The sequence below is a fragment of the Salvelinus alpinus genome, chromosome 33 (assembly GCF_045679555.1).
Source record: "Salvelinus alpinus chromosome 33, SLU_Salpinus.1, whole genome shotgun sequence".
In the NCBI taxonomy this organism is placed as follows: Eukaryota; Metazoa; Chordata; class Actinopteri; order Salmoniformes; family Salmonidae; genus Salvelinus; species Salvelinus alpinus.
The window spans coordinates 16,592,497-16,606,294 of NC_092118.1; the positions used below are offsets into that span (position 1 = coordinate 16,592,497).

A 13,798-nucleotide genomic window follows, 5' to 3' on the forward strand; every position below is an offset into this window, starting at 1 on the left:
AGAATAAGGCTGTAATGTAACAAAATGTGGAAAAAGTCAAGGGGCCTGAATACTTTCCGAATGCACTGTGTGTCCTATATTTGTCTTCAGGCAGAAAATCTTTACAAGGGTCACTGCACTTCGGATTTCCTGCCATAACACATCAGCAAAGAGTGAGACAGCACTCCTTACTAAGAGTGGACACACAGCAGAGCCTAATCTGTCCATTATATTGGTCAGTACTTACCACGATGCAGGGAGCTAACCAGGCTAAACACTGATTAAGACCGTTGCACAGAGGCTAATTGCCATTGTCTCAGATGCTGACTCAGCCACTGTACGATTTCCTAAACAATATGCTGCTCTATAATTGCTATACACACTGCAATACATAAAATACTGTTCCATTGCTTCTACATTTCATGAGTTAATTAGAATGTAATGTGTTTGGTGGTTTTGTTCCTGAGGATTCACTGTATATATTTTTTTCATTTAATCTTTTAGAAAAGGCGATTTGTGAGCGTAACAGACAGAACGGTCCTAAAATAGTATCAGACAACAGACATGCACTTCTTTCTCAAAAAGTGATTGCTCTGGTAGAGACACAGACTCAGAAACACACAGTCATCACAGCACTAACAGGACTGCCATGTTCCCTCATTTTTCTCTCGCCCTTCTCCCCCTTAGCAGAAACACAGTCAGCTGCAAGTCACATGACCAGCTGCTAGCTCCAACTGAGCATGCTCAGGCCCCTCAGTGTTGTCAGGCAAAAAATAAGACGGCAGTATGAGCAGAGATCTGCAATAGATAAACACAGACATAGAGCAGCCACCGGGAAGCAGAGAGGCTGATACTGACAGGGAGCGAGAGGGAGGCAGCCATTTTGGCATTTACAATTCTCACTGCTGTTTTTTAAATAATTTTATTACAATTTTTCATTCAGGGGGGACATAGCAAGGATATAAAAGCAGGTGTTCCCTTTAAGAGGGAAAGGATCAGGACCAAGGACAGCATCCTCCATCTCCATCCTCCATCTCCAGCTCCTGCATAGGTAAGCGTGTCAGCCGGAGGAGAGGTGGGGGAGGGGGAAAGCTGCATGCCTCTGCGTGTGTTTGATTCTCATTGAGGGGATGAGGGGAGGGGGTCAGTTTGCATCTCTATCTGTATATGATATGACAGAGAGAGGCGAGAGGGGGGTCGGGACTTGGCAATGCAGGCGGGAGAGGACGGGAGGAGGAAGGGGGGGTGATAATGGTGAGTGGGTTTGGGGGGGGCTTTCCAAAAGAGGATTGCTGAACATCCAGGAAATATGGAAAACCGTTATTAGCAATAGGACGCATGATAAATACACTATAGTTGAAATGGAACGTGGTCTTGCTAGCGGAAGTTTCTGGTGAAACAAAATGGCTCAGTTTTGGGGAGTGATGAGGTCGCTGAAATGAGTAAGCGCAGAAGAAGAAGGGAGAGAGACAGAGAGAGACATAGTGTTTCTTCATTTTTATTGACTCATCGTTGGTTCTGTTGTTGACTCTAACAGCCACAGGCTGTGTTTGTGTTGTAAGTTTATTAACGGGTTCTGTGCCAACAACCTGTATTCAACTATGAGCATCGTACAGTGGACAGGAGTCCATTACCGTTATGTATTGCCCTCAGTGCATGTTGTGTTTAGCTTAGGGGACACAATGTCTGATGTGTTTACATCTGAATGTAAAGATATGGCAGCTGAAATATGTGGAGGGAAGTACGGTATAATCTGTCACCGTATTATGTGTTTGTTGGGAGCTGTTAGGGATATATCATAGATTCAGTTTGTAAAAGTAGACACATGGTACCATCTAGCACAGTGATCTCATCCTCTGAGGTCATTGTGAGGTCTGAGAGCTTAATGACTGATGATGATTGCTCTGTTGAAATATCACAATTTTAGGATGCTGAGAAAATCTCAAAAATGCCCTGAGAGAAATATATCCATCCCTGGCTTTAACTCCTAATTCAGCCAGGTAAATCTTTTGCACAATTTCAATGATTGTTCCTAACAAAGACAATTCCTGAACTTGACAGTGCAGGTAATACAATGAAGTGATTTCATCAAATGGACGACCCTTTCCTTACCTTTTTTACACAGATTAAAAAGGTTAGATGAAGATTCTGTTGAATATTCAGATTACCTAAACATAAAATTGTGCACAAAGCACAACACATATAGCCTCTCTCTCCCACACACTCTCCGTCTTCACTGTGATTAATGGGAGGGTGACAGACGGCAGAAGTGGCTGTTGCTAGGATACATGGCAAAGTGGAGTGCAGATGATTGAAAGAAAAAGGGAAAAGGAGGCCACCATTAGGAAGTGGCAATGCGGAAAACGTCATTGCATCATTGTTTAGTAAGCTGTATTTATTAAAGTTAGATGCTTCGTAAAAATGCTGAAATAAGAGACATTACTGTAAGCTTCTTGTTCTTGTTCCTCCTGTCTCATGCCAAATGATTAGGTACCACAGTTTGAGAGGAAGTCAGAGTGACCAGGCCAGACTTCAACCTCAGTCCCTCCTCCTACATGGAGCTCAGCTGTTATGGATGGGAGAAGCCTAAACCTGTCTGAGAAACCCCTATGAACAACAGACCCAATGGTGAGACAACTCTTATAACACCATATCCAATGGTAATATCATAGACGTAGTACTGTAGTCTCTGTTTATCATCAGACTGCAGTTATCATAATAGATACAGTCAGAATGGCTGATGTATGTAGATATTTAATAGATATATAAGGCGTGATGCCTTGCTGTCGATAGCTACTAAGCCAAACGAAAACATAATATTGAATCGTCGTACATGTTTTGCAAATAATGTATTGAATATCTGTGGCTTATTTCATGTCTAGTTGTACTTTGTTTATCCAAATGGATCTCCGTCCATCCCTTTGACGTGATATAAAAAGCTTTATTTTGAAGTCTTTGAAGAACTGGCAGCTAAATGGACAGAGAGAGAGAAAGGATGGGAGATGGAGCGATAATAACTAGAATGGCGTTTCACATCTTTGTGTCTGTATGCCTGCAGGACATCAAAGGCCAGTCCTGGACTGATGAGGAATCAGATGGGGAGAATGAGTCGGAGCAGTTCCTCTATGGGATCCAGGTACCCAGGCCGTCATGTCATCCTCCCAGGCCTCCCATCCCTCCCAGAGGGCAAACCGGCCAAAATGTCATAATGACATAATTTCAACCAGTTTTGCCCGCTAGGCTCTTTGGTCCAATACAATCAAAATCATCACTTGGGGTCTTCAGAACTCCCCGTAGGGGTCCTCAGAAACTGTTATCTTATTACATCAAATCCTATGTGACATACACATTATGTTAATCTTTCAATCAGCTTTTTACAAAAAGTTATCTCTAAAGGCTCGAGTTGAAAGTACTGTAAATTCAGTCCGGTTTTAAAAGCCTATTCTCCATTGGATTCAGACCATCAACCAAGAGATGAGAGCCTGTTTGTAGGCACTGATATATGTGTGTGAGAACGAGACAGATAGAAGATCGAACTAGAGATAGAGAGACACACAGATACAGTCCTGTGTGACAGCAGAACAGGAGACTGGCCCTGTACCTTGTCTAATACTACAGTCACTTCATACACGAGTATCAGAGCTAGCTCATATTAGTGTAAATGGAGGCTACAGCAGCATCTCCATGGATAATTCAGTGGTCTGACCTCCAGGGGAGCTGTGCTGCTGACCTGTACCGACACCCCCAACTGGATGCAGACATCGAGGCAGTGAAGGACATCTATACCGACAGTGCTGTCTCTGTCAGGTACTACAGTACACACACAGTCGCCACAGCCAAGTCTGGAAACCAAGACCACTGACTGTTATTATCATGATCAGTAAATACTTTGCTCCAGACAACATCAGATCCACTGAGATGTCAAGTTTCTTAGTATGGAAAAGCTGATCAGTTTATGTGATTATTAAATCTGTATATTTGCTATTCTTCCTCTTTCAGAGAGTATGGAACCATTGATGATGTGGACATTGACCTTCAGATTAATATCAGTTTTTTGGATGTGAGTTTTCATTTTATTTTCTATGGGCATTCCAGTATTACAATTCATCATAGTAGACAGTGTATGTGTATATCATATGTGTGTGTGTTTGTTCCAGGAGGAGGTGGCAACAGCCTGGAAGGTCATCCGAACAGAGCCCATCATTCTGAGACTGCGCTTCTCTCTCTCGCAGTACCTAGATGGACCGGGTGAGCAGAGCCCCAGTGGCTGTGCGTGTGTGTGTGCATGCGTTTGCCTGCCTGTGTTTGTGTGCCTGTGTATGTGTAATCAGAGCTGAGTTCTTCACTCCTATGTGTTGCATAATAATGAGTCATCTATTCTCAGAACCGTCAGTGGAGGTGTTCCAGCCCTCCAATAAAGAGGGCTTCAGCCTGGGCCTGCAGCTCAAGAAGTGAGTCCTACTCGAGTCACATGCCACTCAGCACGATTCCTCACATTCTGGTTCAGAGAGGCTATCCATGGGTCCTACGCTAATTTTACAAGATTTCCACAATTTTCAATGACACCTACACAACTTCTACTATCTATGCAAAAGTATGTGGATGCCCCTTCAGCCACACCCATTGCTGACAGGTGTATAAAATCGAGCACACAGCCATGCAATCTCCATAGACAAACACTGGCAGTAGAATGGCCTTACTGAAGTGCTCAGTGACATTCAATTGTCTGCCCTAGAGAGCTGCCCCGGTCAACTGTAAGTGCTGTTATTGTGCAGTGGAAATGTCTATGAGCAACAGTGGCTCAGCCGCGAAGTGGTAGGCCACAGAACGGGACTGCCGAGTGCTGAAGCGTGTAGCGCGTAAAAATAGTCTGTCCTCGTTTGCAACACTCAGTATGTGAGTTTCAAACTGCCTCTGGAAGCAATGTCAGCACAATAACTGTTCGTCGGGAGATTCATGAAATGGGTTTCCATGGCCAAGCAGACGCAAACAAGTCTAAGATCACCATGCACAATGCCAATTGTCGACTGGAGTGGTGTAAAGCTCGCCACCATTGGACTCTGGAGCAGTGGAAATGCGTTCTCTGGATTGATAAATCACGCTTCACCATCTGGCAGTCCGACGGACGAATCTGGATTTGGCAGATGCCAGGAGAACGCTACCTACCCGAATGCACAGTGCCAACTGTAAAGTTTGAAGGAGGAGGAATAATGGTCTGGGGCTGTTTTTCAGGGTTCGGGATAGGTCCCTTAGTTCCAGTGAAGGGAAATCTTAACGCTACAGCATCCACATTTCTGTGCTTCCAACTTTGTGGCAACAGTTTGGGGAAGGCCCTTTCCTGTTTCAGCATGGCAATGCCCCCGTGCCCAAAGCGAGGTCAATACAGAAATGGTTTGTCTAGATCGGCGTGGAAGAACTTGACTGACCTCAACCCCACAGAATACCTTTGGGATGAATTGGAGCGCCGATTGCGAGCCCGGCATTATCACCCAATATCAGTACCCGATCTCACTAATTCTCAATGTGGCTGAATGGAAGCAAGTCCCCGCAGCAATGTTCCAGCAAGAGTGGAGGCTGTTATAACAGAAAAGGTGTGACCAACTCCATATTAATGCACATGATTTTGGAATGAGATGTTTGATGAGTAGGTGTCCACATACTTTTGGTCATTTAGTGTATATTATGTACCTAAATGTCCAGTAGAGTCAATGACATCTGCTAATTGCAGCCAAATTCAGTGATTGTGACTGGTTGTGCTGTCTGCCCTATAGGATCCTGAGTACGTTCACGTCTCAGCAGTGGAAGCATCTCAGTAATGAGTTCCTGAAGGCCCAGCAGGAGAAGAGACACAGCTGGTTCAAGGCCGGGGGAACCATCAAGAAGTTCCGCGCAGGACTGAGCATCTTCTCTCCCATCCCCAAGTATGGCTCCTATTACAGCTTCTAGTACTATCCCAGCTACTATTACAGCTTCTAGTACTATCCCGGCTCCTATTACAGCTTCTAGTACTATCCCAGCTACTATTATAGCTTCTAGTACTATCCCAGCTACTATTATAGCTTCTAGTACTATCCCGGCTCCTATTATAGCTTCTAGTACTATCCCGGCTCCTATTACAGCTTCTAGTACTATCCCAGCTACTATTACAGCTTCTAGTACTATCCCAGCTACTATTACAGCCTCTAGTACTATCCCATCTACTATTATAGCTTCTAGTACTATCCCAGCTACTATTACAGCTTCTAGTACTATCCCAGCTACTATTACAGCTTCTAGTACTATCCCAGCTACTATTACAGCTTCTAGTACTATCCCAGCTACTATTACAGCTTCTAGTACTATCCCAGCTACTATTACAGCTTCTAGTACTATCCCGGCTACTATTATAGCTTCTAGTATTATCCCGGCTACTATTATAGCTTCTAGTACTATCCCAGCTAATATTACAGCTTCAAGTACTATCCCGGCTACTATCATAGCTTCTAGTACTATCCCAGCTACTATTACAGCTTCTAGTACTATCCCGGCTACTATTATAGCTTCTAGTACTATCCCAGCTACTATTACAGCTTCTAGTACTATCCCGGCTACTATTATAGCTTCTAGTACTATCCCGGCTCCTATTACAGCTTCTAGTACTATCCCAGGTACTATTATAGCTTCTAGTACTATCCCAGCTACTATTTCAGCTTCTAGTACTATCCCAGCTACTATTACAGCTTCTAGTACTATCCCAGCTACTATTACAGCTTCTAGTACTATCCCAGCTACTATTATAGCTTCTAGTACTATCCCAGCTACTATTACAGCTTCTAGTACTATCCCGGCTACTATTATAGCTTCTAGTACTATCCCAGCTACTATTACAGCTTCTAGTACATTCCCGGCTACTATTATAGCTTCTAGTACTATCCCGGCTCCTATTATAGCTTCTAGTACTATCCCAGCTACTATTATAGCTTCTAGTACTATCCCAGCTACTATTTCAGCTTCTAGTACTATCCCAGCTACTATTACAGCTTCTAGTACTATCCCAGCTACTATTACAGCTTCTAGTACTATCCCAGCTACTATTATAGCTTCTAGTACTATCCCAGCTACTATTACAGCTTCTAGTACTATCCCTGCTACTATTACAGCTTCTAGTACTATCCCAGCTACTATTACAGCTTCTAGTAGTATCCCGGCTACTATTACAGCTTCTAGTACTATCCCAGCTACTATTACAGCTTCTAGTACTATCCCAGCTACTATTACAGCTTCTAGTACTATCCCAGCTACTATTACAGCTTCTAGTACTATCCCGGCTACTATTCCAGCTTCTAGTACTATCCCAGCTACTATTACAGCTTCTAGTACTATCCCGGCTACTATTATAGCTCCACATTCATTATTCTGGTCAGATTTCATCATCACTGTCATCTCAGTAGTCAATGGGTACGTTACCATCCTTTCAATAAAACAATTATTGTGAATACTCTGATTTAATGTAATATTTAGATTAAAACGTTTACATGGTTTGCAAGAAGAACAATTTCGCTTACAATCCTCTATACATGGACAGGCTTCCTGATGGAAAAATGTAGAAAATTGCCAATTAAAATAAACGATAAACGTTCTATCACAGGGACCATGTTATTTTTGGGAAGCCTATTTGAGTTTGGACATATAAAGTTTGTGTGTGTATACTATTTTAAAGACATTTTCGGAACTCGCTTCACTCGAGGGAGCACATGCGCAGATCAAATACAACACAGGAACTCAAATGAAGGTGTATACATGTCCTAGATTGCTAGAAAATTGAGGTATTTTAACCGGGTTATGCTTACTTTGCTTGACCTTACGCCGGTTAAGATAATCAGAGTAAGGTGTTTACATGACTAATGCCAAACTCAGAGTATTGCCATAATCAGCTTAATATCAAATTATTAGTGTGCATGTAAACATACTCACTAATTAGTTGCTCTGAACTTTTGTGTTCCTATACTTTTCTTGCGTAGGTGTCTGAATGTCTGTCTGTATGTGTATGTACTGTATACTTCCAGGTCTATGCATTAATGGTCTCTGGGTTGTGTGTGTGTGTGTGTGTGTTCCCAGGTCCCCCAGCTTCCCTCTGATCCAGGACACGGTTCTGAAGGGGAAGCTGAGTGTTCCAGAGCTGAGGGTGACCCGGCTCATGAATCGTTCCATCTCCTGCACCATGAAGAACCCCAAGGGGGAGCTGTTCAGCTACCCCCCCAACAGCCAGGTCGGAACCCACCTCCCCTCACCACCATCACACACCCCTCTCCTGACTGGCAACAATTAGTGTGCACAATTATTAGGCAACTAATTTACAAAAATTATTTCTCCCAATTCACTTGTTTATTCTCAATTTTTAGAGTAAGTGTAACGAATAAGTAACACAAAATGACAATTAAATAACATTTTTGGCCTTTCAAAAATATTCAGTGACCAATATAGCCACCGTTCCATCCATGGAGTCTGTCAGTTTCTTGATCTGTTCACGATCAACTTTCGCTGAAGGAGCAACCACAGACTCCCAAATGCTGTTCAAAGAGGTGTATTGTCTTCCCTCACTGTAAATCTCACGTTTGAGAAGGGCCCACAAGTTCTCAATAGGATTTAAGTCAGGTGAGGAAGGGGGCCAGGTCATTATTCGGGCATCTTTGAGGCCCTTGCTGGCTAGCCAAGCAGTAGAGTACTTGGATGCATGTGATGGAGCATTGTCCTGCATGAAGATCATGGCCTTCCTGAATGCTGAGGACTTCTTCCTGTACCACTGCTTGAAGAAATAATGTTCCAGAAACTGGCAGTAGGTTTGGGGGTTGAGTTTCAGTCCATCTTCAACCCAAAAAGGTCCAACTACCTCATCCTTAATGATAGCAGCCCATACCAGTACCCCACCACCTTGCTGGCGCCTGACTCAAAGTGGTGCCCTGTGTCCATTACTGATCTAGCCAAGGGCCCATCCATCTGGTCCATCAAGAGTCACTCTCATTTCATCTGTCCATAAAACCTTAGAGAAATCTGTCTTCAGGTATTTCTTTGCCCAATCTTGACGCTTCAACTTGTGAATCCTATTCAGTGGTGGTCACGTTTCAGCCTTCTTGACCTTGGCCATGTCTCTGAGCACTTGACACCTTGTACTTCTGGACACTCCAGGTAGGTTCCAGTTCTGGAATATGGTGGCACTGGAGGATAATGGGTTCCTGGCAGATTGATGTTTAATTCTTCTTTTGCAGTTAATTTGCGCCTTTTCTTCTCCATGTGTTTTTTGCGCCCCAGTTGACTATTCGCAACAAAACGTTTGATTGTCCGATGGTAACGCATCAATAGTTTAGCTATTTCAAGAGTGTTGCATCCGTCTGAAAGGCATTTTACAATTTTTTACTTGTCAGTGTCAGTTAAATCTCTTTTTTGGCCCATTTTACCTGAGGTCATGAAACTGCTTAATAATCATGCACACCTTGATATAAGGTGTTATTGACTTTCACTACACCCTCCCTCATTACACAGACACATATCACCTGAAAATGATTACATCCAATAAGCATTCAAGTTTATATGGTTCGGAGTTGGAAAATGTGCCTAGAAATAATGATAAGATCAGAATACTCACTTGCCTAATAATTGTGCACGCAGTGTATTGCACAGAGCCCAATTATTGCACCTAATGAAATTGCACATTTGTGTGTTTTGATGGGTATTCTATTGCATGAAAAAGTCACTGTGACCGTACAGCTAGCTAGAACAGTCAAACACAATACATCATCCATATCAGAAAGTGCATGAATTCAGAGCAATACTCGTAACAAGTAACTATTTCCCCATTCTATTATCCATACTATCTAATTGTTTTCTCGCTTTGAACTACCTGAGAACTTTGACTGTACCCTCCCCCAACCAACACACCTACAGTACTGTACCTACCTTCCTTCCTGAGCCTCTCCCTACCCATACCTGACATGGCTGGCATAATGCTTTGTCTTCACTGTACCCTTCACTACTTCACTGTCCCATAATGCTTTGTCTTCACTGTACCCATCAGACTGTGGCTGTCCCGGCGGCCAGGGCCCCAGCGCAGATTACCACGAGGCAGCTGATTGAATTGTTTTTCTCATCCCAGGCGGGCGGCCACTGCAAGAACATCCCTACCTTGGAGTATGGCTTCTTAGTACAGGTAGATAAGACCTCAAGGACAAAGCTAGGCCACTCTGAACGTCCTTCCAAAACAACTCCAAAGCACAAACACTGATAGGACTATCAAGAGTCAATTACACTTACAGGAGTTAGAGGACATAGTATGTGCTTAAAGAAGGTCTCCACCTCTGTTTATTTGATTCATGAAAGTTGAAATGAGGAAATGTTTTATCTATCAAATGATTTTAGATTCAACGTATTTAATGTGTGTGTGTATAATGGGTTTGTTTCAACCCTGGGTAAAGTGACAGACTAAAGCGTTGATAGGAGGCCAAGTCAGCTGATGATGTCATCATATGATAGTGATATATGGGCTGGAAGAGAGGAGGGGGTGATTGGCAGGAACACCATGTTTTGTCTCCTGACAGATAATGAAATACTCGGAGCAGAGGATCCCCACTCTCAATGAGTACTGTGTGGTCTGTGACGAGCAGCACGTCTTTCAGAACGGATCCATGTTGAAGGTAGACCACATAAAAAATGACATACAGTGTGAAGTGAATGTTAAAATGTAAACTTTTCAATTCAGTTATGAGCAAGTTTCTTTGTTTCACTCAGATTGATGTTTGTTTGTGTGCGTGTGTGTACCACTTGCCCTGTGTGTGTGTGTGTGTGTGTGTGTGTGTGTGTGTGTGTGTGTGTGTGTGTGTGTGTGTGTGTGTGTGTGTGTGTGTGTGTGTGTGTGTGTGTGTGTGTGTGTGTGTGTGTGTGTGTGTGTGTGTGTGTGTGTGTGTGTGTGTGTGTGTGTGAGTGCGCAGCCGGCTGTGTGCACTAGAGAGCTGTGTGTGTTCTCCTTCTACACTCTGGGTGTGATGTCAGGAGCAGCAGAGGAGGTGGCCACTGGAGCAGAGGTGACTGCCTGACTAACAACACACACACTTTCTCTATCCCCTGTCTTGTCTGTCTGTCCCTGTCTATCTGGTGATAACTGATCGGCTTTCATGTTGATCCCTAGGTGGTGGATCTGCTGGTGGCTATGTGTCGGGCTGCTCTGGAGTCTCCTCGTAAAAGCATCATCTTTGAACCCTACCCATCTGTGGTCGACCCCAACGACCCCAAGACTCTGGCCTTCAACCCAAAGGTTACTACTGTTGCTGTGGTTACACACCACGATACATGTTGTCTGGTATATGTGATAACATTCTAGAACATTACTTTGGGCTCATTGAATGGGTTGTAGGTATTAATCCAATGTTTTTCTCTCTCCCTGTCCTTCTGACGCCTGTCTCTGTGGCTCCCTCTTGCTCCCTGGTCACAGAAGAAGAACTATGAGAGATTGCAAAAAGCACTGGACAGTGTCATGTCCATCCGCGAGATGACCCAGGTACTGAGGCTGGGGGAGGCTGGGATGAAGGAAGGGCAGTGCTGGACTTGGGCTGTGAAAAGAGATGATATATGTGTTGTTGCATTGAATCGTCTCCTTGTCATATTTAGATTTGGTTGTCTAGTGACGAAAGGATAGTGGGGTGTGAAATAATGAAAGCTGTCTTTTCCAGGGCTCATATCTGGAGATTAAGAAACAGATGGACAAACTGGACCCTCTGGCTCACCCTCTACTGCAGTGGTAGGTAGAAGGTCTCTGCTTTCACCTCCTGCAATCTAAACCTCCAACCCTGTTCTGCCTCTTCCACGAACCTGTTTTTCTTCTCCCCACCATATCCCGTCCTCTCTCTTCTCCTCCCTCTTTCTCTCTCTCTCTCTCCCTCTCTAGGATCATATCCAGTAACCGATCCCATATCGTCAAGCTGCCTCTGAGTAGGGTATGAATAACACAGATCTCTGGTGTCTGCTCTTCCTCGTAACTGTTGCCGTGTGTTCTCCAGTACATGATTCTCTATTCTCTCTCTCCTTCCCTCCGTCTCTCTCTCTGTCCAATAGCAACTGAAGTTCATGCACACATCCCACCAGTTCCTATTACTCAGCAGCCCGCCTGCCAAGGAGGCACGCTTCCGCACGGCCAAGAAGCTCTACGGCAGCACCTTTGCCTTCCAGTGAGTCCCCTCTCTCTCCCCTAAGGGTGCCACTCCCCTGTAGTGGTCCCATATACAGTATATGGCAGCACCGACCTCCCCTTAACCATAGACTCCCACATACAGAATAGGTACTATGTTTTATTAAGTTTGAGATAACTTGATTCGTAAATTGTACACAAAGTCCAACCGAAATGTACCCCATCCCTTCCCAAAGACACTCAAAGGTTGGAGCAGGGGGCTGCCACACTGGGCGCCAGTGGAGCAGTTGTTGTGGGTGGTTAAGTGCCTTGCTCAAGGGTACAATGGCAGGCAACGCATTTAGGATTAGACACCAGCATCCTCCGGTTGCCAGCTCACTTCCACACCGATTTTCTTTTTCCCGTCAGACCCAGGATTCAAACTGGCAACCCTTCGGTTGCTGGGTCGCCTCTGTAACTGCTAGGCTACCTGCCGCCCAGTCTTATAGACAGAGACAACACATAATATAGTCCCACATAGCTGGTAGTTACAGCATCCACCAGCTGACGGCACAGTGAACAGACACCACACCCTGTTTTCCCAGCAGTACTGGGTCCCTGATGTAGAGATATCAGTGTGAGCAACAGACAGAGTCAGACAGCCATGCCGAAAGGCACGAAGCAGAAGCATGCATGGGACTATCTCAAAGCAATCAGAACTGTCTCAGTCCCTCAGGCAGCTAGCTGATTTAACCACTCTTCTTGAACTTTGTCTCTGCTAAGAATAACAGCATGGTTACCCTGTTTCACCCCTGGGGTTTATTTGAAGACAATAAGAGATGAGAGACGGTACAGTTTGATGTATTCCCACTGAGACTTCTATTCACGTAACATCCTGCTGTTGAAAGGAGAAGGAGGGGTGATGTAATATCATGAGATTTCTGAGCTGTTCCTGTGCAGTATGTCCTCAGCCATTCTGCTGTCTTTAGCAAACAAACACGCCATGTTTAGAAAATGTGAGAAAATAGAATTACTATCTCATACAATCAGACAAAAACACAGTGTAAACAGACTTATTGCATTGCCAATAAGATGTAGATATCTCCCGGCATGAATGCTTTACTCGAGGTACAGTATAACAATATGTCCATAAATGGTTGGCATGCACAAGTGGAAATAATTCCGTTTTGAACGCTCTCTGCACAGCGTTGTTGGAGCCTTCAGAAAGCACTGGCCCTGTTTGAGGAAGAAGTGTTCAGTATTCACAACTCTCCTTCTCTCTCTCTCTCCCTGCACCTGCTCTAGTGGTTCCCATATAGAGAACTGGCACTCCGTTCTGAGAAATGGACTAGTCAATGCCTCTTATACCAAACTGCAGGTATGTAGATCCAGCAGTTGGCTGAACTAAGACGCATCCCACCTTGGACAGAGCCTGTCTGTCCTCCTCACACACAGTGCAGGTTGGCTGTCCAGCTGATCCATTTTGACAGTAACGGATGCCAGGTTTCTCTCTCATTGTATTGCCAGGCCCACCGGTAATTTTCCCCTGGCATATGTCGAGCACTTCCTGTTTCCTGCTCTGACAGCAGTGGACGCCACGCCTCTTCCTGTCCTGATAGAGAGGCAGAGGGGCTGTGTTGTCTGCTGGGCGCTGGGGGTTACCAGTCGGCCTGGCTGGAGGCGTGG

General features: G+C 44.5%; 1 protein-coding gene across 5 annotated transcripts in view; it reads left to right on the forward strand.

Moving 5' to 3' along the window:
- Nucleotides 1–751: 751 nt before the first annotated feature.
- LOC139562750 (protein mono-ADP-ribosyltransferase PARP6-like) overlaps nt 752–13,798 on the forward strand; it is a 20,610-nt gene continuing 7,563 nt past the window's right edge. For 2 of the 5 annotated variants that reach the window (XM_071380735.1, XM_071380736.1), the window contains exons 1-18: nt 753–1,030; nt 2,470–2,607; nt 3,038–3,115; nt 3,677–3,786; nt 3,979–4,039; nt 4,137–4,227; nt 4,364–4,430; nt 5,751–5,900; nt 8,077–8,227; nt 10,031–10,162; nt 10,551–10,646; nt 10,941–11,033; nt 11,138–11,263; nt 11,441–11,506; nt 11,679–11,746; nt 11,894–11,942; nt 12,061–12,173; nt 13,418–13,490. In XM_071380735.1, coding sequence (XP_071236836.1) covers nt 2,605–2,607; nt 3,038–3,115; nt 3,677–3,786; nt 3,979–4,039; nt 4,137–4,227; nt 4,364–4,430; nt 5,751–5,900; nt 8,077–8,227; nt 10,031–10,162; nt 10,551–10,646; nt 10,941–11,033; nt 11,138–11,263; nt 11,441–11,506; nt 11,679–11,746; nt 11,894–11,942; nt 12,061–12,173; nt 13,418–13,490 — 1,527 coding nt within the window. In that variant the 5' untranslated portion in view covers nt 753–1,030; nt 2,470–2,604. Of the gene's footprint in view, nt 1,031–2,469; nt 2,608–3,037; nt 3,116–3,676; nt 3,787–3,978; nt 4,040–4,136; nt 4,228–4,363; nt 4,431–5,750; nt 5,901–8,076; nt 8,228–10,030; nt 10,163–10,550; nt 10,647–10,940; nt 11,034–11,137; nt 11,264–11,440; nt 11,507–11,678; nt 11,747–11,893; nt 11,943–12,060; nt 12,174–13,417; nt 13,491–13,798 lie in introns of all 5 variants that reach the window. The other 3 variants (XR_011672443.1, XM_071380737.1, XM_071380739.1) reach the window with 3 other exon arrangements.